This window comes from Corvus kubaryi, unplaced genomic scaffold (genome assembly GCF_017639235.1).
Source record: "Corvus kubaryi isolate FWS band 111438036 unplaced genomic scaffold, C.kubaryi_AGA036_p1.0 37334, whole genome shotgun sequence".
In the NCBI taxonomy this organism is placed as follows: domain Eukaryota; kingdom Metazoa; phylum Chordata; class Aves; order Passeriformes; family Corvidae; genus Corvus; species Corvus kubaryi.
The window spans coordinates 5,307,463-5,335,336 of record NW_024581108.1 but is presented as its reverse complement, the minus strand read 5'-3'; the positions used below and the strand labels follow the sequence as shown (position 1 = coordinate 5,335,336).

Sequence of the window (27,874 nt, the reverse complement as noted above, 5' to 3'; positions counted from 1 at the left end):
GAACCATGAAATGAATTTACTCCAATACACAATCAATGAAAATAGGAATCTTTTTTATGGATAAATACACCCTATATATCCCCTTACTCTCTGCAAGAAAAAGAAATTTCCCTCCTACAGTGCAAAGGGAAGTGAGCTGCTCTCTTTGCTGCAATTGCCCTCCAACTCACTCACAGTGGCTCTCAAAAGCCCACAGCAATCTTTCAGGCCTCGCACTCTTAGGAGATCTCTCTACTCTACCAGAAGAGACAAGGGATTAGATCAGTCCAACAGAAAAGCACTTGCCTCGAACACTACAAAAAGATACACAGTAAAAAGGATGGCATAACTCTGACATTTCACTGTCTTCCACTCATTTTAAAAATCATCAGCTTTGACACAGGATTAAAAAAAAATCTAAACTTGAGAAGACATTCTGCAACGGAAGTGGCATTATCAGCTTCTATTATAGAAACTTGGTAAGAGAGCAGTGGTTTGGTTTTCTCCCTAATCATCTGTTCATTCAGATTAAAAAAAAAAAAAATCTAACTACACTTACAGTAGTGAAAGAAAATGTGAAGAAAAATACATTCCCATCATGTTTGTACCCAGTTCTCCTTGAGCGGGATCCTTATATTGAATTACAAAATGAATGAGACAAACTAACTTGCTATTTTTATTTTCTACTGCTTAATTATGGTCTTACTACCTTGAACATGCAGCAGCTTGAAGGTTGTATTATCTATGTGTTACACTTCCAAAATGCCACTGCAGAATTGCAGAACTAAAGAGAAAGTGGATTGATTCCTCTCTTTATTTAAAATGGTTTTTTTAATGTTGTTCTGTAGCTTTCACTTGTCTGGAGGTTGAAAAGAACATTAAGAGTTCTTAAAGTCTGTGATGGGGATCATACTATGTATTTTAGATGTAGATACTGTGATAAGAGTAAACCAGAAATACTTATCACTAACCATATAGTTGTATTTACTATTAAGATGTCTCTTGGAATTTCACCATCTCTACCGACTTCAGAAATTTTTGTCCTCTCTTTTATGCTCTTCACTCACTGTTCTAACCCAAGTCTCTGGTCATGTCACAAACTACATTTGAGAACTGATATGCAGAGAGAGAGGGAAGGGACAGATTTCTTAAAACGTTATTCTGAAGGGCAGGTGCAGTCCACTGCATATTTCCCAGCTCTGCCATGGTAGAGGCAGTAATTTCTGACATTAATATTGCCTCTTAGAGCACACAGGACTGTACCTCACTTTTACTCTACAGGGTTTATAGGCATTTCCAAATATTTGTTGTGGAATTGTGCTTAAAAACATTTGTGAAAGGGCACAGGATTAAACACATCCCAAATTGGTAACAAATCAGAAAACTTCATCGAAGGCCAACTTCAGTCCTCATTGTTTATGATAAAAACACCGGTAGTACATATGAGTTGAATGACACTCTTGACATGAATTTAGTTGTGCATTTCAGTGCAATACAGTGAGTTCAAACCAAACCCAATACCCCAAGCATTTAGTCCTGCTCCAGTCAATCTCAGCAGCAGCCTACTGTGAGCAAATGCAAGAGCAACTGCAGGCAAGCAGATGCACCTAGAAAACACACATGAAAAGGCCATGCTTTGTGAAAAACAGGCTCCCACATCTTTTGTAGTCAATGCACAAAGTCATTTTGGGGAGATAAAATTGGGAAAAAATATATTGCAATTAACCATGGCAGCGTAAGTGGTTTTATCAAACACACAACATGAAAGATAAACTTTATCTGATACCAATATTCTCCTAGCACTTTGTCATAGATATTATGGTCTCAATGAAAGGCAATATTTGTGCTAGAGTGTTAAAATTTTATAGGTCAGATGTCACAGGGGGAGATTTCAAACTGAAAGTTGCAATTCATATCCAGCAGCAATCTGAGTTACACCTCTACCTTCTTCATTTTTTTTACATCAAACTTCAAATCCAAAACCAAGATCAAAATATATACAAGCTGATGAACATTAAATTGAGTGAAACAGCCACAATGCTGAAATTTTTTAAAAGCTATTCAGCACTACACACTATTTTATCCCACACTACCTGTAATGTTCCTTAAAATTGTGCTCCTCCCTTTTTACTTGGCAGACACTAATTTTACTGCTTACAGGTATTTCCAACAGCACAGAAATTCCCTTGCTGCACTCATACCAAAAATAGTAGCAATGAAACAGCATCAAAACCAGCTTAACTGAGGCAGATGCATGAAATGTCATCTTCAGACAAGAGCAAAGTCAGAGGATTTGCTGAGACAGAAGTTTTGGGAAATACGAGAGATGTCAACAGGAGAAAGATGTGAGAAAGTTGAAGGAAGGAGAATGAGACACTTGAGGAAGGAGAAAAATCTCATTCAAAAGAATTAATGTAGACAGCTTCTGAAGGGGTTTGAGATTACAAAAACATCCCCTCAAAAAGTAGAAAATAAGGTAAGAAAACTGAAATCAAACCTGTAAAGCAAATGAAACATGAAATGAGAACAAAGAAAGTAACGGTTCCCTCCATGGTAATTTGTTTTAGGAAAAAAAAAAGGAGATTATCCGTATTTTCCACAAAAATATCAACATATAAACTTCATTAACTGCATTAACGCTGTTAGCTTGTTGCTGTAGCTGAGGTACCTCCAGCATGCAGAGCACAAAGCAGAGATTTTATGAGGTATGTGGATAAGATCAGGACATGGCACAGTCTAGATTTAGGTACAGCTTTTGGAAACTTTTAATCACTGCTGTTCAAGGATAATACAGGCATTAAAACCACTCTTATCCAATACTTTTGCACTTTAGCCTATGGAGAAAAGCCCTTAAGACCTGCATACAACAAATTATAATATAAATTTATATTAAGGTCTAGTTGTTGGTCAAAATTAAGTGTTGCATATATAACAAACAGGCCAGGCTACTGCAGTACAAGTTTAAGTTTTCAGTGGATTTTTGATTACTAATGTACTTACAGTTCCCACTGTCTGTGACACTCAGAACATGCACCACATGGTCTCCATCTTCAGAACAACTACTACAACTCATTAAGATCCAACAGAGCGGGCAAGGAAAATGGCTTCTGACAGGATTCTCTGCCTTTCTAGTTCAGGGATCCTGTGTCTATGAAGCTTCACAGAAGGGGAACATTTTGAACATTTTTTCCTTAAGACTTTAGTCTGCCAGTGAACTAACATGGATCAGTTCAAAGCCATCATAAGGTCTGAGGCACCCTGTCAGATGGATTCTTTCTTACCAGCCAAACAGCTTTGAAACAGTGGTACAAAGTCACAACACATGCTTGAGAATGCTGACTTTGCTTTTAACATTTTACCTTACACTATCAAACAAATTTATAACTGAACTCCCCTTCATAGCTGGAGTTCTATACTTGCAAACAAGCAAGGAAGCAGTCGTTACTCTGGTACCATACCTACCAAAGGGACCCATTTCACAGCCTGAGCAAACTGTTTCCGACATGCACACAAAGAGCAGAACAAGAGTTAATGTTAGTAAATTTAGATGACTGGCTTCATATTTTTCATTGTATTAGAGGATTATTTTTTTTCCAAATCATCTCATTAATTAGCATAGAAAACAGCTCAATTTGTACATGAGCCTACATTATTTTTACTTGGCAAAAAAAATACTTTCAAATGCTTATGAAACCAGCACCTGTATTCACCTTCATTTTCCATTCCTGGGCAATCACTTGGAAAATAACTCAGCTTTTCAGGTTTTCATTCTCAATAGAGTAATGCAATAAGGCATCTTTCATGACTCCAGAAAAATGTATCTAAGGAGGAAAAAAGTCTATGCTCACTAACTCATACTCACTCTCCTAAATGAGACACATCTTTTCATTTAGTCATAACCAGAAACATCCTGACAACACTGCCTGTTGGTTTACTTGCACATACTCCATCTACATCAGCAGTAGGCGATGAAGAACCTGTCTTTTAGACCTTTTTATGCCTCAGACAGCTCAGACTGCCAGCACTACTCTGAGTCTCTGCTTCTGCAAACACACATAAGCAGAAATGCCCTATAAAAGCACAAACACATGACAGAGCACACTGCACTTCCCTGCCTTGCATGGTATTTTTCAGGTCAGCCCAGAGCTGTGCATTGGCACAAGACTCTTGCTGTTTTCTATGTAGCATTTTCTCTGCAAAGATCTTGATCAGCTTCTGGAGTTCATAGTCCAGGCTTCTAAAAAGCGCTATTGCTCAAGTATTTTTTACTGCCTTGTTTTTTTCTATGACACAAGCCTTGTTCTCGATTCAAACACCCCGAGTAGTTTTTAGTCATTTATGAGTACTGATTTGGTAAGAAATAGAAAGCTAAACCCTCCTCTCAGATTCAATGTTCTTTAGGTCAGTTTTAAATGAGGAATCAGTTAACTTCATCTTGGAATTTGATAAATGAACTCTGAGAAATTCAGGAAAAATACATCTGGTACAGGTCCAGATTTCTTGAGACATCACAGCAGTTCATATATGCATATATTGATCAATATACATTACAAAGAAATACATGAAGTATAGACAGTTTCATGAATAATCTTGCCTAAACACTTGTCTATTGCATTACAAACTGACTACTGCTTAATATCAACTTTCGTCAAGAAAATATTATTCTAAATAAAATATACAGCTTAGTTAAAACCTCCTTTTGACAGTTTCCAAATAAATGACAGTATCATATGCCTTGTAGATCCTAAAATAATTTTATTGAACAATTTGTGTCAAAATTCTAAGTTCCTTCTCACAACTTCATCTCTAGAGTAGTGGGGTTTTTTTTTCCTGCTTGGACAAAGGAAATAAAACTTTACCAGAATATCAGTGCTAAGACTTCTTTTTTCCTTTTCTGAGTTTTGGTGGTACAAGACAACATCAAAGACTGTTCTCATTGTACTATTAAACATACAAAACTATGCTCTGAATAAGATGCAAGAGGAAGCAATTGAAACTAGATTGAGTATTTTTTCTTCAGAGGAGAAAAATGAAGGAAGAGACTCTCACATTCAGATTCTAGAGAACTGAAGGAATTTCAATAGAGCCACAGTTCTCCTCTAATGCTAGGGAGTACTTATCTGCCACACAGAAAAATCTGAAGATGATTTAAATAAGCACAGGAATAGTAGGACCAGTCTTCTAGCAAAAACCAAAAGACAAAACAAAACTCCAGAAACAAACCTGAAATGCATAAATGGAAAAGGCCCAAGAAGCACTGTAGGGATGGGGATGTACACCAGACTGCAGGGCAGAGTGGTGAGAAAGGCAAAGAACACAGGCAGCAAAGGAGACAAGGCAGTGATGAAGAGTAAATAGTAACTAACCACAGAAAATTAGTTTAAACATTAAGTGATGAAAGGCTAAGTAGGAATGATCAGATAGATTACATTCTTTGTGTGTAAGGCAAGGGTGAACACAGGGCAGCATCAAGAGGCAAGCATGGGGGAAGGAAAGCAGCAGTTCTGCTGCCCAGAGCCTGTGGTCAGAGCACTCTGCTACTTGCTGTGGTTATTGCTTTGTTAACCTGAAGTCTGGAAGTGGCACATTTTCCTAGTATTTAGCAGACTGTTCAAGACACAGGTGGATTAGTCACTTCCACAGGACAACCAGACGTAAGGAATTACCTAAAAGCCCCACAATTTGAACAGAAATATTCTCATGCACTCCCATTTAACTCTATCCAGCATCAGCATGGTTAATCTAATTAATAATATACACAAAGGCAAGATTTAAAATCAGTTTGGTTGTGACTCCTCCAGATTCCAAATTCATGCCACCCAGTTGTGGGTGGCAAATCTTCATCCAAAAAAACCAAAATGTAAACGTGTATTAGTTTGTAAAAGTTTAAAAATCAAAATATATGTTATGCTTAAGTTCCTAGTATGCAAGTTCTTTCACTAAATTTTGGCTAGATGCTTGCTAGATATAGGAAAACTACTCTACTTCCTATGGTCTGAAAAATAGATGAATTCATACTCCAATTTGCTTCATTTTATAAGGAAATATCCATAGAAAGAGAGAGTATTGAGAATTTTGTATCAGATGTCTGGTCTAGAATCCACTTTTTCCATGACAAAACATGCTAAAATGTGTTAGTAATATTAATATAAATAAAAATATTTATCCTAATTTAAAGAAACTTTGTACTAATTTAGCCAGGAAAAACCTGTTTGTTTTCTAATAAGGCATGATCATGCCTTTAATAAACATTTTTTGGCCACAAAATATGCAACTGAGAAAAACCATCTTATATCCAGCCTATATCCAGCCTCCAAGTTAGCATATACAAAAATGTAGACCTCACCACTTTGGAAATGGTATGACATTTCTAATCAGGTGGTTTAAGAACTTTCATTAACTTCACTGAGTTAATTGAACTTCAATATTCCTAATGAAGCTTGTTTACCAACACCCAGATTGTTTCTCACAGATCACAGACTGTGTCCAGCCACTACTTAAGGCATTCAGCTGGTCTCAGCTTTCCTTTCGGTTAGATGAAAAACTCTAAGGGAGGTCCTCCCCAAATCAAAACGCTAAAACTCAGTCTCAAAATAAGCCCAGAACTGTATCACTCAACAGTATTTAGTAGAGCAAATAAGTGCTACAAGAAGCTGCCATGTTTATGTGTGTGTGTATATATATATAGTACTTTTCAAACAAACTGGTGGTGACCAAAAGATACAATAAAATCGTAAGAAATTGCAACAGCCAAGTAAATAATCTTAAAAATGTGCACAGCTATTCTTGGCTAGCCACTTGTTTCAAACAGTTATTAATTTATTATTTATTATCTAAGTGAGAAAGCATTTGAAAGAAAATCTGAAGGTAAAAAAAAGATACTAAAATATTAGGTCTTACTTCTAGTTCCGCTGCTTTTAAAGGCATGAATACATCGCATAGGATCATTCCACTGCAAGGCAACTACAACCTCTTATCAGGACATTGATAGTGATAATATTTAGACAAGTTAAGTCAACTGTTTGGACAGGGCTGCCACAAGCTTAGCATTGTGTCCTTTCCTCATGCCATGTTTTATTCTCCAAAGCTGCTGTCACCTCCTAGTTATCTCCTCGAGCCCAGACACAATTGCCAAGGTGTATTCAGGTACAGCAGTCAGAGGGCACACAGCTGGGGCTATGCCTCATACCACTCAGGAAGATCATTCTATTTTTATCTAGCACTGGGGGAGGAAAAAGCTACATTATGCCCTACTGAGTCACTATGCAATCAACAGCATCTCTTTAAACTGTGCTGTGAGTTTTGGGCAACAGTGAAGGCTGAATGGGAATTACTGTAAAACTCCTCAACCCACCTGTGACCTACATTCAATTTTTTGCTCTACTCTCCTTCAATGGCACAAGCAGTAAACCCTCCCTCAAGTAATCTACATATTTTGGTTAAAAAATGGATTACATAGTACACTGAATTATGCAGCTAGTATCAATTAGCCACTGCAAGAAACACATCATGTGCTTCCACAATGTCACTGATGGATTTTTTGCTCAAATTAGTTCTGCTTTAGAAACACCTTAAACCTTCCAGCAACTTAAAGTTGACTTGGGGAATGAGTTATACTTACGTGAACTAGCCCTCTGTTGGTTTTTCTGAAGTAATTCTGTGAAGTGCTCCTTACATGTTCATAGAACAAAATGGGATCCAGTTGAAGACCTAAATGCAACCTACTCGAACCTGTATGTAGCTCTAATTTGGCAACTTATCATGTTAAGGTTAAAATTCACATATGAAAATATGCTCAGAATAGTACACTCCAGAAAACAATATCCTTTTGCCAGCCCTTTCAGCACCGTGCTGCATTACTGCATCATACAGTACAACTATTCCCTAAGGCTCTTCACAGGCTGGTATAGAGACCCATGCTGGCCTATTCACAGTTTTAAACTCTAACTGGGTGAAACTTCAGGTCTTATTTGCTTGTAGAGGTTAGCAGTAGCTGAAGTCTGCCATTTAATTTCACTTTGGCTAATAATTTTATTTGCCAATACTTTCATTTCTTCTGTAATACTTTCTACTTAGCAGTTGTCATTATTTACAACTGTTTCTAAACACATTGCCAAGTTTATCAGCTAATACATTCATCATAAAACTTTACACTGAATGATTTAGTTATTGAATGGCTGGTTTGAAAATTAAATCCTCAGTGTTCAACTAGAAATGTTTCCCCTTCAAAATCTCATTAAGAAAGCCATGAAAATACAAACAACCTGTTCAATAGAACTTTTCCAAATAAATCTAATTCCATGCAAAGTTAACATTTAAGACTGAAAACCTAAAATCCCACATTTCTGCTATAACATGTTTTGATGAGAAGAAAAAGCCATGTCCCCAAATATGCTCAGTGTTTGCACAGAAAGATGCATTAATTTTTCGAGCAACATAATCTTTGTGATCTAATCAAATAAAACACAAGCTTTTCAGATTTGTAGATAAATACATTGGAATACACTCTTCTGACACATTTTTCCATTACCCATCTATTCAAGTATGCATGCTTTCCAAAGGCATGTGCAGCTGACACTTACTCATAACACGGTTGTGTCAGAATTAAGAACCAGAAAACATAATTCTTGATTAGCAAACCCTTCTCTATCCTTGTCACCACCTCTAACACAGTTTGCAAACATTTCTCATTAATTCATACTATTTCCTTTTTCTTAAATACTCAAAGAGTGTTTCCTGCTGCAAACCATTCACTGCAGCTTTCGCTTTCTACTGAAATTGGACAGAAAAAGCAGTGAATTAATCTACAATAAATCTAACTACCACTGCATTCTTCAGGTTAAACAAACCCTGAGCTTTTGATACTTACAAAGAAACAAGCAGCAACTACTGAACTTCTCACTCACGTACACTCCTGCTTTCCATAGAACTCCCAGCCATACAGAGCTGAAGGCAGTCTTCCCCTTGCCTGCAGGAAGAGGGGGATCTCTACAAGCTGAGAAGAAAAATCATGGCCTGCCTGGCTTTCCCCCAGCATAGGAACAGCTCCCAGGTGTGGCCCAGCACATCATTAGCAGCTCCTCTTGGAGAAAGCTCACACAAGCCTAACTCCTCAGAGGAAATCGAAACACTGCCTAGGTGATGGTTGAAACCACATCTCCCTAGCTGGCAATTTGTGCCTCTGAAGTAGAGTTCAAGAGTAGCGCAATCACTCTGGTGGAGGTTTAGCACAGACACCCTTCAATCACGTTTTAAACCCATTATATAGAAGAGATGGGGGGAAAGGTCGAGGGGAGAGGGGAGGGTTAGGAGACGTCTTTCAGGACTTCACATCATTCCCAGGGGAAAAAAAAAAGGAAGCAAAAACCAAACTTAGCAAGTGTACTTAGTAATTCTCTAACTTTTTCCTACTAGAATGGAGCAATGAAAGTAATAAAATTTATTCTTTTATAACTATGCATAACAATATATCAAGCCAATTGAACTGCTGTTGTCATCATTAATGGACACAACAAAAGACATGTGGCAAGCGACATGGGGACTGATAAATATTTCAAGTTGTTCGGTTCTTAATACCATTTTCATTTGTTTTCGCTTCTTTGCCGCCTTATCTTTGATTTTTATCACGATACAGTCAGCTAAGGTTCAAAGTGAACTGCAGGAAACAACAAGAAAAGCAGGTAAGAGTGCAAAACCGTATTCTAGGTAATTCATAGTGCTGTTTGGGTCAGCCTCTTGCTCAGACAAAAAGCCAGGCACAGAGGAACCACACAGAACATTAGGAAAGAACAGTTTACCAGTACACCACAGTAATTAAGCTAAGCTTGATGTAATCAAGACCCTTCAAGGATAAACCAGTAAGAAACTGAACGCCTTTTATTTAGGTCCTGCAGAAAATAATTTCACATTTAAATTGGGTGCCCACTTTACTACTACTTTTGAATAAGCATCCTACTGTATCTTGAACATGACCTTCTTATTTCAAGACAGACAAAAAAATGTTTCCTACAATTCTCTGGCGGTGAACAATTCCACTGTCACAGAAAAAAATACACAAACCTCTTCAAAGTGGATATGAACTTCTTCTGCAAGTCACTCATTTATTACTTTTTGGTTTTATTTGTAGTTTATATTATTATTATTTAGACCAATATTTGCAAATTCAGGAAGTCTGGGTTTAGACGTCAGTTTCCCCACCTTTTGGTTACTGAAATGCTTGTATTACAAGCACTGCAGGGAATTAATAAGGTTTAAAAGCATTTGTATAAACAAATGTGTGAGAAGACTAAGTCCTAAACCTAGTTAAAACTACTCATGCTTCAACTCCCCTCTTCCTCAAAAACTTCTTTCACCTCAAAAGGAAATGCACACTACCAGAAATGAATGTTATGATTTCAGTGTCCCCAAGATAGGTCAATCAGATACAGATAACATTTGGACAAGATCATCTTAAGAACAAAGAAACAAGTACAGAAACTCAGCTTTATTTTCTCATATTAACAGTTTCTTGTTAACCTTGGCTTTCTAACTGATAACATTTGCAGAAAAACTGAACAGAACCACATTATAGAAGAACAAAAATATCCCAAGCACTCCCTTGGATAATCATTTTTCATTAATGATCAAACATTGTGGCGTGTTCAACACTTTGTTACGTGGTCAAACCCAAACATTATTGTTACCCTTTTCACCAACTGGAAGCAAACTTTATAACTTGAAAAGTTATAACAGACCTGAAAGAAATTCATAAAAATCCATTTTGAAAGACCAGTGAGGCATACTCTCACTAGTATTCTCTCACTAAAACATTCAAGACCATAATCCTGAAATATTCAGGCCATATGCTCATGCAGAAGGCTATAAGCTCTTGCTAATGGTTTTAGGTTTACTGAAGTTATATTCCCAGAAATTTGTAGACTACTTGGCAATGACCACTGCAACACAGTGTTACAATTAAGGACACTAAATTTGTCTAGCATTGGTAATGGGTTTCCCTGGTCACATCATGGCAAACCATTCCTGCAAGTTTTCAGAGACTTCCCAAAAAGGTGGTTCATAAGCTATACCATTACTCACCCCACTTCTTCACCCACCTCAATGCTTTGCCCAAAACTGTGATTTATGTTCTTTGGAGCTGAAGTGATTTTTTTACTATTTAAGGGATGCTTTTAGGGAGGCTACTGTGTTTGACTTTTATGTAATTCTATACAAACAGCAGTGATAACGAACAAACAAGGTCCCCACATGCCAAGCATTTCAGCAGTTTTGCAACAGGCTAGTATTTTCTTACTCATTTTGTCCAAAGCATCTCCATGGAGAAGAAAGCTGAAACCTGTCCATATCTTCTGTTTCTTCACTCTTCCACATACACAAGAGGGGAAGTTCAAGTGTCATTCATCCCAAACCAGTCCATCCTACTGAAATGCTACTCCCGAAAACAATTGTACAGCTAGATTCTTGACCAAACATTTAAGCTCTTTTTTTAAGTTTATTTTACAACTAAAAGAGCTTAGACAATGAAGATACGGAGCTCTACTTTTAATGATAGGCTTGTTTTTATCAGTTCAATCTTTCTTCATTTTAATATCTTTACAGAAATACACTATAATGTTTTGGCATGTTCCCCCATGCTCTGTAGTTTTGATATGACTTTATGAGTGCAAAGTGATCATATTTTGCTCTATTATCCCAGTGATTAAATTCAGCTAATAAAACATGAAACAACTGCAGATAATCTCAACTGTTTCAGTTTTATTGAAGATTTTTTAGACACTTTTCCTCCTCTCTTTTCCTAGAAGGGTATATAATTTTTCATAACTGTTACTTCTTGTTGTGTTGATTTTGGTGTGTGTATCTCATGCACATCTGTCCAATCTTCCTGGAATCCATTAAACCTGAGGGAATACTAACACACCAGGATTTTCAACGTCAACATGACTTTCTCCTGCATCATTACCCAAATTTCCTTTGTAGTAAGGCAGTGACTACAATGACCACAAACTATGTGACTCAAGTATATGCAACTCAGTATTTTCACATCAGTTGCTTGCTTTTATATAAACCAGCCTTTTAAGTGTCACCAGAGAGTAAGCTACACCAGACATTATGTTATATGCTTTTAAACAATTAGGTACTTACTTCATTGGTGGTACTTGATATTTGATCTCCTTGTCTTTTTAAAATCACAATTGAATATTGTACATTATTTCGAGACATCTAATGCAGGATCCCTACGGGGGGCGGGGGGGGGGGGGGGTGTCTATTGCTATGTTCCTATTAGATCAGTTATATATCACAAAAACACTCCATGCTCAGTTACATGTTCTTTAGAAAATTTAAAAGCAGAGCACACATAGTGCTTTTCTGATGCTATCTGGACACCATTTTGCCCTCAGAGGACCCCAAACACAGCTCTCTGAGGCCGCGGAGCATCTATTGACATCAACAGACACCAGAACTCATCCTCAGATTCCCATTTCTGCAACACATTAGCTACAAGCTTCCTTCAGAGAATAGGGATAGCAACAATTTGTTGTGGCACACCAAGCAGCAAAGTCTGCTGTTGGAGTGCACAGGGCTCAGAGCTGAAAGAACAAGTACCAACAGTATTTGCTTATTCTGGCACACAGGTAGAAAGGAAGAACCTGACAACCCTGCGGTAGTGAAAAATGACTCTCCAGCATGGAATTCATAATGAAAACATTGTCTGGCACCTCCAGTGCGTGGGAGAGCATTTCATGCTCTGTCAGGAACTTAATTCAGCAACAATGAAATTTACTGATAGAAAGGTGAATGAGTGGGAATGGGTGCATACCATAGAACTCCAAGAAAATCAAGCTATATACAGTTTTAAAAAGCAAGATATAAAGAACCTTCCTATTCCTGTGTAATGTAACCCCTCATTTTTTCAACCACAGTCAGTCTAAAAATAAGAAACTCTGTGCTGTTTTATTTGGAACAGAAGAAGACTTATCTTATAACAGCTAATATCAATATTCATACAGAATGCACACATTAAACAAACTCATGAGATTACCTGTTTCTATTTTTTAACCTATTCTTTAGCTATTTACATGTTGTTATTTCAGCTTCACCTCTGATTCCCATCCACTCCACATACACCCTTCTTTTTCTCTAATCACTGAGAGATCAAAGTCTCTGCAAAGTGGAACACAAAGTTCAAGTCAAATTTTCATACGTTCTGTCAAAGCATCTGGAAACAGCTCATTTACCCCTAATTATTTAGTGCAAGTTTCACCATTACAACAAACATTTTTTAACCAGTATTTCACGAGGCTCTTAAAAGTCTTATGACTATATTGGCAGGATACAGCTGCTACTTCCACAATGCTCTGGGTTTGTCTGCCATTTTCTTTAAAGAGTTGAAAAATATCAGAATATTTAAAAAAAATGCAGTTGCCCTCACCAGGTCTCTCACCTTATTTTTCCCCTTCAACCTTACTTCCTTGAAGGCATATTGTTCATTTACAGCTGACACATTTCTCCTATTCCCTCCACTAGCATGTTTAAATATAAATAAAGTGACAAATTCAGTAGTAATTTCTTATAACTTAAACTGAAACATTTAAAAGTAACAGATAAGTTTTATGGAGCCACCTCAGCAACACTTTATTTATATCTCACCACTAATAAAGACTCGCCAGCTTCTGACATCTGAAGACAGCTTCCAGTACATTCAAATGCGTAAAAGGTTGTAGGTAATGAACACACTCATCACATCACCTATTTGAGCAACGGTTTGGGAAACAGTGCTTTTAAATCATACTCCTCTTTGTTTGCACCTGTGATCATTTTAAGATCATTCATATTTTGTACACATTTAGAGAGAGCAGTTCAAAGAATTCCTTTAGAAATGGCAGGATGACTTGGTTGCAGTAGCAGGAAAAATCTGTAGCACTATTTTTTTAGCCTTTTGAATACATACAACTTCTGTTCAACGAAGCTGGAGATGCATAGCTGTATTGCAGTTGTTATTCACAGGAAAATATAATGAAGGGGAAAGTTGAAAAGCAAAGAACAACTTGAAGATACATTTTCCTATTCTCACCGTTACTAACAATCAATTTCCAAAGTAGTAAGTACATTATCAGATAGGCAATTGACATCTCATGCCACTTTGAGATATTTTCTGCTAACTGTACAAACTACACACTTAAAGGCACACAAGTAACCTAGCATACCTTTTCTTTACTTGCAATTTTATTAATTTTAATACAGTTGCCATTTTTCCCTCCACCTCCATAGATGGCCTGAAGTTCACAGCCCCTTTCTGAAGCTCACTACGTGCTCATTTGCACAGTCTATAAAACATAGCCCAGCCCTTCTGAATACAGTCTATTCCAAGCTCCACTCGTGCATGGCAAGTTTCCACACAAGCACCCAATAGAAACAGCTGAACAGCAGCCATCAAGCACCTAAAAGCTGCCCAACACAGTTATTGCAAGGACTGCACAGCCTTGTTCAATTCAGCACCTCCACCTCAGCACGAGCAGCTGCTCCCACGCACAGCAGCACCTCTCACATTTGTCACTGCATTTTCACCTCACAGCTTTCCAAGAAAGGTGACCTAGACTAGAGAAGTCATTACTTGTATGCACTAAAACTGAAAAATCAGTGCCAGGGATAATTAGTCTATTTGTGCTATATTGTGGCAGCAAACCGTAAAAAAATCCACATCTCCACATCCAAATTGACTTTGGAAAGAGAAATTAAATACTAAGTATTGTGGATGGAATACAGTATTTCTTTTAACCAGTTATATTCTATTTACATAAAATAATATTCCAAAATAAATTCTGTTAAAATTACATATCAAGAGTACCAAAAACACATTTTTGGGTTAAATTCACCATTAATTCAGAACTTGTTTACTGGGTATTCAATTATGTGGGAATAATAATTTGCACTACAAAATCTTTCTTCAAAACTAGACTGTGTTAAAAACAGGACATGTTTACGTGGCAGAAAATAAGAAACTTTCTGCAAGTAATTAGAGCACACAATACGAAAAAATTTCTATGCATTAGGCAAAGTAATCAAAGATTTGAATCAAGCACTGAGATATCTGACTTAAATACCTTAAATAAGACATTGCTAGTGCACACAAAGAAATAAAACCCAACAATTTTAAATTCCTCCTCTACTTGCACAATCAAGACAAAAACAAATCTCGTTTTTAATGAACCAAATATGTATAAAAGGACCACATTTTAACAAAACCTTTGTCTTAAATATGATTTATGAGGACAAGATGTTCAGCAAAACTGAAGAACAAGTGTGATTACCAGGTTATCTAATTTAATGCTCAAAAGACTTAAAACCAGACAAAAGGTTGAGAAAAATAATTAGACATTTTGGTTAATGATAATCACTGAGCCATTTAAAACAATCGTACTGCAGCCCAGATTCATTCTTGCACTGTTACATCATCTTTACCACTACGCCTACTTATAAAAAGAGTAGTGCATAAAAATCAGATAGTAAAATTATGATCTCTAAAAAAGCCAATAATGCTTAAGATATACTAAATTTGAATAAATAACTATTTTTAGTGCTACTTAGGTAATTTTTAGACATTTTCCTGTGAAATTAGGGTAATGATACTATGACTCAAAAGCAGAAACTGAAGTTAAACTAAACACAGGTTGGCAATGACAGATCAAACATATGTAGGAGGCTGAACAACAGACTGGAAAAAGCTTTATATGTAAAATAAGTAGTCACAGACTTACAAAATATACTGTAAATATACTGTGCAAATTAGAATAGTCAAATTAACCAATTATAGCTGTGTCTGAGCTTTACAGCAGGTTAGGAAAAAAACAACTAACTGTCAAAAACAAATTTTACAAGGGCAAATTATCTGGCTGAATTTCAAGCACCTGAGAATGAAGAAACATGCTCTGTGCCACGTGGTCTCACAATGTACAGGCCCAGGGTTTCCAAACCTACACGACTTACGCCAAAGTGATTTCACCTGACAGCACTCCCCCAGAGTTTGTTATCTTCTTCCATTTCATTTACCTTTAACTCAGCATCTTTCAAACCATTTATCTTGGCTTTTCACATCCTTAGAATTTTCCTGCCAAGTATTTTTCTCTGCCCTTTATTAGCCCCTCCAATACAAACCTAATTTTTCTGCTCTCTTAATTCTTCCCCACTACCTTTTCAAAATGAATGCTCATCCATTAGTCACAACTTCTATACCACAGCTACCAGAAAAGTCTTCTATACTCAAGCAGCAGAACACAGGTATTACTTGAGATATAATCAAGAGGATACTTACCTTTCCAAAATCTCTCACATCAAACAAATCAAATGCTTCAAAAAGTTCACTTTTCTTCATTCCAAATATTTCACAACATGCCGAAAGAAAAGTCCTTATATTCTTCAAGCAGAGAAACTAGGGGAAGAAAACAGAAATGCTAAGTGTCAAGTGAGTAAATTAGCAATATATGTGCTCACTTGATCACAAACACCATATAATTCACCAATACATTTGTAAATCAGCACTTCCACGATGCTGTGATCCTCCACTGGTCCTAATTCAGCCATAAAAGCTCTCTTCAGACTCAAAAGCATTAACCAAATTCTGAATAGACACTTTGTGAACAGAAACTATTGTCTCTCTTTTTACATAAACAGACATGACAGTATGTTACTAGATACGTAATAGTCTAAATACACACTTACTTTTCAGCTCCCTACAGGTAGCACAGAACAAAACAGATAAGTTACCTTAATAAAATGGTATTATTAATATGTGGAAGTTATTATCCATACATAAATCAAGCGTTTCATCTGCTAGATTCTAGTTTGAATGTTTAATGAATGCACGTGCACTGTTTTCACACACTAAAGACTTTAAGAATACATATTCTCCATCTGGTGTACAGGAGCAGACGAAGCCTGCAGTGAAGTCATTTAAATTTACCTAGCAGAGATTTAAGGTCCTCAGACCACCTTGATTTCTGTACTAAATCAAAGGCTATTTCCTTTTAAGTTATCCACATGCATCAGTGATCATCTGAGTCTGAAAAAGAATAAAGCCTCTGCCACAATTATCTCCTAAAAAGGCTTTTAATGCATTTTCCTGTGGATTATTTTGTTTGCCAGACCTTATCAGGCCAAAAGGCAGTAACTATCTAGAGCATTGGTAACTTCAGAGGGGTAGCTAAAAAGGGCAATATGCATTCTTGATGATGATTAGCACTGTTAGGTACTAGCACCTTGCGATGGCATCAGCTTCATAAAGATGCTATTGTAGTCTTTTGAGCCACAGTTCAAAAGAAAATACAATATTTATAAGCAGCAGTATTTCAAAGGACCCTGCACCATGCTTTGAATATGCATGTTTAAAAGTACTGACACAGCAACTTAATATTACAACAGAGTTCTCTATGTTTTCGTGGATTCATGAGGATCACTCGTATTAGGATGGATTATAGAATTGCTACATGTTACAACTTCCTGTTTTGATCAAAGCAGTATTTTTGATATTGGGTGTCACAGCCATATCAATTCAACAGACAGCCCTACTTCATGTCTTACACAGCACTAACCAGTGAGGCACAGAAAAAGCAGAGCACCTGATAGACCAGATTTACAGCAAGGGCACACATATGAAAGCACTGATTCAACGAGAGATACTACAAGAGCAGACAGCTCCAGTAGATGGTTGTGGACATCAGGACAGCCAACAAACTCATCAAAAAGCATCACAAAAGCCATCCCTGCACAACCCAAAGCTCCCAGGAAAGCACCTGTGACTGATCACAGCCTCATCAATAGTAAGGATTCCCAGCTGTACCAGGTGGACCTGCAGCCTTCACCCTTTTCCCCCCTTCCAAAGAGCCTCTTCAGCACGTGCCTCCCCAGCTCACATGGGGCACTCATCCCTCAGCCACGCACTGAGCTGCTCGAGGACAACATTGCATTTATGCCAGACTGCTTTTACGCCCAGTGGGATTTTAAGAATTAGTCTAGCTTGCTTGGTCAATGTGGCAAGCTTATCTAGTTTTGCAAAGATTGTAAGTTTGAAGTCAAAATTGCAAGGTTAGAAGGCCAATGGATGTTCTACATATGTGCTTCTTCCTCCATCACGCTGGCAGAAAGAATCAGAAAATGAGCTGGTCTTTAAAAGAAGCTCTAACAAGATGGCACATACAAAGCTATTGTTTTCTGCTATATTTTTCACCAGGTTTTTTATTATTTTTCTTAAAAGCTATCAATGGCCACTAGGTTTGTCCAGTGCACAATACTGATTCAACTTGAATACCCATCTATTTTCTTACATCAAAATTCTCAAAACCACTGACGGCTGTGATTCTCACTGGAAAATTCAGCTTCCTTTATGAAACCTAAGTTTTGAGTTTATATTAATGCTGAAGTCTGACAGTGCAAAGAAAGCTTACAGCTGCATTCAATTGTTTACCTCTAAAGAGAGCAAGAAGTTAAGGAAGAGACAGGAGCTGTCATGAGCCTAAAATCTGACCTAGATTTGCTAAAGAGCATTTTAGCAAGTTGCATTTAGCTTCCTAATATAGCTAAAAGAACCATTTAATGGATCAGCAGTTATTCACAAACAAGATGTCCTCTCCCTTCTGCAAAATCTCTCCAACTATTCTTAACAGACGTCTCCTACAAACAAAGATAAAGATGGCAGCATTTTTCCAACAAGATTTATTGGTTACTTCAAATTTCTTTAAATTTGGAGGCAGTTTTCTGGCATCAGCATTTTGTTTAAATTATCATTACTATGAAATATATCTGAGCAGATTAGAAAGCATATTACAAGAAATTACAAGCCCACGTGTTTTAAAGGAAATGTTGAAGCACCTGCACTCGAAGTAGTAAATTAAATTCTTCAGAATATTCTAACAGACCAAAGAAGAATCTAATCCCCCTGTCTTCCCCTGCCTCCCCTTTTTTTTTTAATACCAATTCATTAATTTAACATGTATCATTATGTTAAACAGGTTTGACCTAATTATAATCTAATATAAAATAACCATATAACACATGACATGTCTTGTAGGCTCTAGAAACCACATGGTAAGCATTTGTCAAATCCACCTGCAATTGAGATGGGACCACATCATCACTGAGTGTGTGCCAGGCAGTGCCTTCAGCAGAGTAGGTATCCTGACATTACAGTCGAACCCCCTGCGAGTTCAAAGACTGCTTAGTGAGTTTTAGTTGGCCATATAATGATTCAGTATCCATCCGTTTTCTGTTGGAAAATGAAAATGAAATTCTTACTGCTAACTGTTAGGCTAACCACAGCAGCTACAAGAATAAAGCTGTGAAATTACTAAAACTAAAAGTATGTTCATATTTAAATGAATTCATTTTGTAGTACCATATATGAGAAAAAAAATTTTAAAACCCTTGTTATATGCAGCTCATGTTTCAGAGAAGTTATTTGATTATATAACCCAGAAAACTTTCAGAATTATCTCCAAAATTTTATACTGCAGTCTTCTAAAGAAACAGTTTCCCTCATTGAAAACAAAGATTTTTATCGCTGCGGTTACTGTATGAAGAAGTACAAATTAGTAAGAGAAGCCTCCAAATTAAAAAAGAGCATACTGGTAAAATCTAGGAAGTTCTAAAAAAGACAACCCTCCTCGCTGGCAGTAAGAAAAAGGCACCAACAGTCTGCAGTCTCTCATTAGTAAGTACAGTCCTCAGGATATTTGGAAACCTACTGCATTATTGTGCTTCTTTTGAAAAAGAAAACATTATAGTTCAGGACACCGCAAGAGAGATCATTAGAGCAGTTGGGTACTCAGTTTTCAGAGGATGCAAGGAGGGCTAAACCTTACTCAAAGTCTCTCTTCCACAGGAAACACTGTCTTTCAGCACAAGAACTGGTTTTTCTTCATAAAAAAAAAATAACGTAACTTTAAAACATTCCCTTGGAATAGTTAATGATGCACTTTGTCACTCCTTTTTTAACTACATTATTATATCAGGAGACAGCAATCCAGAATTCTCAGTACACAGATCAGTAAAATATTGCTGTAGGTAGTATAAGCCATGAGCCTAAAAAGTTAACACTAGTGAAAAATACAACTTCTCTCGCTCATCTGCTCATGCCATGAGAGGAGTTTACATCCAACTCCAGAGACAGATGGACAGAAATCACAACCCATCCCCGTTCTGTGATTCTGTGACTGGGGCTCAGGAGTCTGAAAACAGTTTTCAATCTTAACACCTATAGATTATGAAGACATTTCTAAAGCATCTTAATGTTTCACAGCGTAAGAAGTCACACTGCTACAGACCCATAATGTAGCCATTGTCAGAGCTGCTGAAATGGTAAAACTCCTGTGATAAACCACTGTGGTTTTGTGTAATAGATTAGAATTCCAGTGGCCTCTGGTCCATTCTGCACTGAATTTAATTTTGCAAGAAGCACTAACACAACTATTGAACTATTGAAATGACAAGCAACTTTGAAAACAAAGTATGTTAGCCACCTTAAAAAAAGCAGGTGTGGTTTATATAATTGGGCCTGTATTTGTCTGAACTTTAAACACAGGACAGTGGGCAAATCAAATTATACCAGGTTCCATAGAAATAGTATGCTGTTTTCTACCACAATATTTGCCACTTCACACAAAAACATTCATTTGAGGCTTTTTCCACACACAACATGGTTATGTGCACTGACAGAAATGCATAGAAATATTTCACAAAGGGTACTGAATAGACACGACTAATTAGGTACTAAAAGCACAGGCAGGGCTGAAGCTGCCCACAGGGAAGAAGGATTTCTCTAACCAGACCTTTAATGAAGTGAAAGATGAAATGCAAAAGAAAAAAAGAAAAAAAAATCATAAAACCTCTATTCACATAATCTAAGATATATTTCTCAAAAAAGGTATTTTGGCACTGAAGTACTTCAATGGAATAAAGGTCTGTTTGGTACAGACCATAATATTCAGTACCTAGATGTATCCTTTGTACTAAAAGCACTTCTACAGGCGCTCAGAAACCAACACAAAGAGCTCTGAAGATCAAATTGTGCCACAAGACATTTAATGAAATTCCAACATAGCAACACCAGTCAGGCAAGTGAAAACTGAAAGGCCAAGAAATGACAAGTACTCAGGAAAGAGAGTTCTAATTCACTTTTTTTATCATTTTAATTACCAATAGTGGGAAGGGGGAAAAAAACTATTTGTATTTATTTCAACTTCCACCTCCTTTTTATTATGATGACTGAGTCACAAGCACAGATATTTAGTCACAAGTCTGAGAAGCTGGCAGTTCCCTTGTGCCTGGGTCAGACATCCATACTGCATTCAGACAAACTAGGAACATACTGAAGCCTGAGTTATCTAAGACAGTCTAAATAGATGCTAGGCTGTAAGGAGTATTAAAACCAAACTGGATCCCTGACACTCAATGGGGAATACCCATCCCTTCATCACTGCACTTCACTGGCTTTTTTGCCTTTTGTGTTCCCAGCCCCACACAGACTTCAGGAGGCTGCCAATAACTGCATGAGGACTGAGGCCGGTTGCTCCTACCCACCATCATGCAGAAGCTACGATAAAAGAGTAAAAACCTAGAAAAAGGACTCTACTTAGCCCACTGCCCACTAAATCCACTTTATCTCCTGTGGAAGAAATAAGGCATGTCGATCATGGAAAGTCCTGAAATTTTTCCCTCCTATTCCTCCTCTAAATGGCACCACTTTATAAACTACACAGCTGCAGCTATTTGCCTTTGCCTTGTCTTTAAAGAGCCTTATATGCAAGCCTTGTTTTACATTACAGCAAGCATGTTATGGCAAAAAAAGTTGAGGAAAGGCCAGACTTTCAAAACAAGTATATAAAAGAAGCAATGAGAGGAGCAAATTTGGCTTCACTTCACACATCTCAGAAGGTACAATAGCTTGGTTTTTTTAATTTGTGAAATACTGCTGTTAAGTACAAGGAAGCACATACAGGTTCGTGAATATGTGAGATTTTTCTACTGGTTATTTGTGGTCTTAGAAAAGCAGAATTATACAAGAATAGAAGTCAGAAGACTAGAAGAGGCGATCATTGCCATAACACTTATATGCTCTTTCTACACACCCAGTGCTTACTGCAAAACACGAGCTCCTGACCTTTCCTATCTGTTCCTGGAATGCTGATGAGAACAGATTAGCTGCAAATCTCTCATTTTTATTTCCACTCTGTTCCTGGGAATGTATGCAAAATTGAAAATACTGCACTTACGCTTGTTAACAAGAGGAGAAATATGAAAATTTTCATAATGGATTTAACTGGAAGAATTGCTTTTATACATTCTGTCACCAAGACTGGTAAGCACAAGTGATTTCAGTGAAAGAAAGCACCAAAACAGAAGAACTTGTCTCCTCAAAATTTCCTTCACGAAGTTGATTAATGCCCTGAGGGTTGCAGATTTTGGCTTCTCACTTGTTTCGGCATTTGTTGCAACAGCTGTGTTAATAGGAACAGCATAAATTTCATACCAATGCTGTTCAAATCCTGCTGAGTCCAAATTTGAGAGAGATTCCAGAACTGGCTACTGTGAGCAAACAGCTCCATCACCTCTAGTCACCGAGTCAAGATCCTGTGACCACAGCAAAGGTACACACCAGCAAGACCAAAATTGCACCTTGAACCTACACACATAAAAGAGCAACAGTAACTAGAGATAGAGACCCATGGGTTTCATCAGCTCCTACACAGTGCGTGCGCACAGGAAACTTCCAGCTTCCTTAAAATTCTTTCAGCCACATCCAATAAAGGGAGAAAATTAGGTACTTAGAGATACAGCTGCTCATATATCATAACCTCCTTTCCATAAGCTAGGCTGGACAGTTCCCCAACACATCCCATCTTTGACAGAACGGTCCCAAAAGGAAGGTTACCAAAATAGGAGCACATTATACTTCTATTAGATGTCACAATATTTTTAATGTTGGGTTTTTTTTTTTCACTCTCTGTATGTTAATTAACACCAGATTACTAGATAATCAAAGCCCCATTGTGGTACTGACAGAATTATACAGTCAGGGTTAACAATCCAACACAGAAATCATTCCTGGCTCCTTCACAGATTTCAGCAGCCAAAGTACATTAGATTAGTTCTGCTCTGCCAAAAGGAGTAATTATCACTATATGCACTAAAAAATAGCTGTAAGGATTTGTAAGTGAATGAAGAATGGACCCACTGATGAAGTCTTAATTCAATATCTATTAATGTCTTTTCATAAGCCAGCAAGAGAGAAAAAAGCAATATCAGACTCAGGAACGGCATTTGTAACATTTTTCTTGTTCATGTGTGTGCAGCTTTTCTTGCAAAAATCTTTAAAGCCAGAGTCTTACTAAGTGAAGGTAAAAGGGCCATAAGGAATTTTCAAGACTAAGTCAACACAAGAGGATGAATGCTCCTATTTTCAATAGGCAAATGGAAGCTACCAGGCAAATAAGCATTATTCTTTTTCTCACTCTTAGATAAAAATCTATTAACTTGCAAATTACATTTTAAAAAAGAAACTAATGCACACAGGAAGAACACGTCACTCACATCAAAGGAATTCAGTTTTACGTTCTGCATTTGCCCTCTTGTTCTGCAAAGCACCTCAGTCATTCAGAAGATCAGTATTTCTAAAGCTCTAAGCAGAAGCAAACCAGGCAAATGGTAAATACCTCCTAAACTTTGCTCTCAAAAAGCCACAAAGCAGGTAAACTAATAAACATGGAGGGGACACCACACTGAGCTCTTTGTACAGTTCCTTAAGGTGCTGGTGCCATTACATAACTGAAGAATTTTACTAGGAAATGTGCTGTGCAAAGAACAGCAGACACTCCTTAATTCATAGAACTAAGGAACAGCTAGGGAGACCTGTAGTGTTATTACCTTTCTAGATGTGGGCAGTCTTTGAAGGCCTACACAACAAAAGATGCTGTATGAACTATAAAACATATTAAATTCCTCTGAACCACTGCTAACACTGTATGAATATTAATAGCATCTTCTTTATTTGCTCAGTTAATGTAGTAATTAAATATTCATAGGAAAGCTCTTAAAATTCCTAACTGACTACTATTCAATTGTGTCTATTGCATTTTGGCTTGAGTATGAAGCTTTGTTTATGTACATTTGCTCTTCTCTGTGCTTCAGAGAAAGAAAATGGAAATTGAAACTTGGAAAAAAAAAAGCTGAGGAAGCACAAAGGATGCTCCACTTCTATTAATAGTGATATGGAGTGAATAGAGGGCAGGGAAAAAAGTTCACGATTTGCTATGCATTACTGACTCTCTCCTTGGCATTACAGCACTGGTTGAGCAAGTGAGGGCAAAGAAGCATTGAAATTCTCTGGGTCCCTGAAGTCAAGTGCTCCCACAAGCCATGAAACTGGCAATACATGGGAATACTTAGACCATTAAGCCCTGACTACAGGAATTCCCTAAGCGTAATTGGCAAGAGACTGCTACCCCCAAGGGGTGGGAGAACTCAGGACAGCATCCTGTTGCAAAGGGCAGTTTTTAGAGTAGCCCGTTGTTCCCCACTAGCAAAACTTAATTTATTCTGCAGTACCTGCAGTAACAGCAACTGGAACACAGTCTTAAGCATGCAAAGCACAAAGAGATTAGCTAGGGAGTTCCTGTGCTTAGCTACCTTTTCAAATAACTAGCCCTATCTGTCTTATATCCCAAGGCTGCATCTCTAAAATGTCTTGCTCTAAAGATCTCGGTGTTTCACAAGCAAATGCAAAAAGAAGGAAGACAAAGGGAACATGGAAAATAGTCCTAAGAAGAACATGAATAGGAGGAAGACAGCAACAAGGAAATGAAAAGAGGACCCCAGGAAAAGGAACATGAAAGGGACAGACACACTAAAACAGAAGTTTAAAAAAGAAAATCAAAATAGACTAAAAGAGAGAGAGATCCAAGGGCAAAGAGCACTGAAATAATAAAATACTTGACTCACTAATGATTACACTCTGTGAGACATGAAATAAAAGTCAAACACAAGAAAATGATGTGTTAAAATTCTGGTGTTAAAATGCTCCAGGCTAAACTGTTTATGAAACTGCCATTTAAAGTAAGACAGTAGTCACTGTGCCTGCCATAAGGTGTATTTACACTTGTGACATGGAAAACTGCTTCTGCAAATGGCAAACTGTAAAGGACAGTGATTTCCTACTTGGATGTATTGTCATTGCTCCCAACACAAGCTTTCTAGTCACGTATGTTTCAACTTAGTTGATGAAATATTAGCAGTTGTCAGAAACCTCAAAACCTATACCTACCTAAAGTATTTAAACTTATTGCAGGGCAGGGGGGAACCCTAAAGCCTCCAGATTAACTGATATATTTAAACATCAAAAGGAATGGAAAGCCTCAAACAAATTAGCTCTCAACGCTTTTACAGTCAGAAAAAAAAAATTACATCCACACTGAAACCATGAAAAACCTTACAGCAGCAGTATAATGCACAGATCTTCACATCTGTGCAAGAGAGAACACCAAGCACATCTGTTCCATATTGTTAGCTTGGCACACTAAAAAGCTGCTTCCATTGTATCTTGGTATCTTTTATTCATGACTCTGCTTGGTTTTTACCAAGTCTCTGACGTTAGTGCAATAACATGAGAAGATCTTACTTTCCCTATACCTGTGCAAGGGAAATTAATTTGGGGGTGTAAGGAGCCCTATGAAGGTGTAACAAAGGGCTGCCTTATAGGCTAAAGGCACAGAATTCACCTGAGGGATCCACACCTGACTTCACCTCCATTACAGAAACACCCTCCCTTTCACTTATTTCTACCCTACACCTAAAAGTAAGCACCACTGAATTCACCATCTGAACTGGATCTCCTTTGTGAATAACTTGTGGCTGTAGTGTCCTGAACACAGGCCCTACAAGCCAGACCTGGACCTCGACTATGTAATCCCTTTACAAACACCTACAGTGGGGGTTCAAGAGCATTTTTAAGTCAGCATATACTAACTTGTTCTTTTGTAAACACTTAAAAAGTTTTGAAAGCTGTCAGCACTGAAACCTGCATGGAAATTCAACACAACTGGGGAGGGGAGGGGGGGCTAATGACCTACACAGGGTTGTCAATTCCTGTTAAAGGTGAGCCTAACCCAAATAACTCCTATGCTTTTCCATTTCTTACCAGCAGATACAGATCATGTACTAGGTCTTTGATTTCCAAGAGAAAGGAACAATATTCTTATTAACAGTCATTAGTGTTAACAGGCATGATTCATTAAATACTTTTAATGTTTTCTGGAATTGCATATATGTATTCTTTTCCAAACTTATGGTCATGGAATAAATTCCTAGCAAGACTTTAAGGATGCAATTACAGCTCTCTACAAATTGCCCAGTATGAATCTGACTGTCCTCTAGTTACCTATTTTAAAAATCCACTGTTCTATTTTTGCTGGTGTGTCACTTCAGGTTTGCAGTTTATTAGACCATGCTCTCCATGGCAAGGACAGGGGCTTCCAATATATTCAGAGAATACTTCTCAAGGATTGCAAGTCAAATAAGTAGAACAAGTAAGTCCAAAAGCCCAAATCACAAACCAGTGGGAATAGCCATGAATGAAAAACAAACTCCAAAAGTAAATTTGCAGGATTGGAGGCAAAAATTCAGTTGTATAGTGTACTGACTGCATTTTTACACCTTGTGTAAAAGCTTCTTCTCTGGAGCTTCAACATATGCACCTGCCACCAAATGTCATCCTTCCTGCACTGAGTACCATACAGTTGGCATCTCAAAAGTTGCATTTCCATTGGACACCCCCTGTGTTTCTACACTGGAAAGGACAGCACAATTTTCTCTTTTCTCAGGCCTCTTAGTCTTCCCCTGTATTGCCTCTTGTGAAAAGCTGACAAATTCTTCTTTTTCTATTGTTTGTTTAATACCATCAGAAACCTCCACTGCCCTTCTCTGAACTTTTCTCATTTTATTACATCTTTTTAAAAAAAGAAGACCACAACTACAGAATACTGGAGTACTGTGGCTTATGCAGCAGACTGCAATGGCATAATGAGCCATAATGCGTAACAGCATAATGAATGTTTGCGGCACAAAACAAGCTTCTGCACATGCATTTTGCAAAATCCCCTGGCTGCTACATCCTCCACAGCTATCTATGAGAACAGATTACTGTTCTGAAGAATCTGGTCTGGATGTCGATAACGAGATAGTGAAGTAGATGAAACTGTGATTTGATCCACAGCTGCAATTCCTGTGATAAATAAGAGACAAAAACATTAAGAGTTCTCAACTTCCAAAAATTCTGAGACAAAAGGCAGTTAAAATACAAATCTAAAAATGTACAGACTAACATCTTTTTACCCACAACTGTTTTCCACTGTGTCACTCTGAAACCCAGCCAGTGTTAGGTAAACTGCACTTCATTTCTTCAGAACATGTAACTCTCCTAATTAAGGGATTCAAGGGAAGTATCTGTATAACGCAAGAATTGATAAGTTTTAGACCCTTAATTTACGCCACCAACTTAAAAATCAGATGAATCTTTGTGAAGCTGCAGTAGGTCTCCTTCCTTAAGAAGGCTTACAGTGAAAGAAAGGTTAAGCTGACATAAAGCATTCCAGTTGTACACCATCGTAGGCACTTGCAGTCTAAAAGGCTGCATTCACTCCAAGCTGTCTGCCAAAATGAAACACATCATTGAAGGCAACACAAATTAGTGAGGGAGATGTGTCAAAATTGCATAAATACTTACTTCCACTAGTATGAATTAACAGCTGTGATCATCTCAGCAGAGGCAAGTATGTGGATGCTCAGAGAAATTCAACTGTCACCTCTTATACATGGCCCATTTCATGCGACAGCTAAATCATACTGATACTTTGTCTCA

At 37.5% G+C, this 27,874-nt stretch overlaps 1 protein-coding gene across 3 annotated transcripts in view; it reads right to left on the bottom strand.

The window, feature by feature from the left end:
• The window catches only part of VAV3 (vav guanine nucleotide exchange factor 3), a 152,871-nt gene that overhangs the window by 107,933 nt on the left and 17,064 nt on the right, over window positions 1-27,874 (bottom strand). For all 3 annotated transcript variants that reach the window (XM_042029991.1, XM_042029992.1, XM_042029993.1), the window contains exon 2: window positions 16,286-16,402. In XM_042029991.1, coding sequence (XP_041885925.1) covers window positions 16,286-16,402 — 117 coding nt within the window. The remainder of the gene's footprint in view (window positions 1-16,285; window positions 16,403-27,874) is intronic.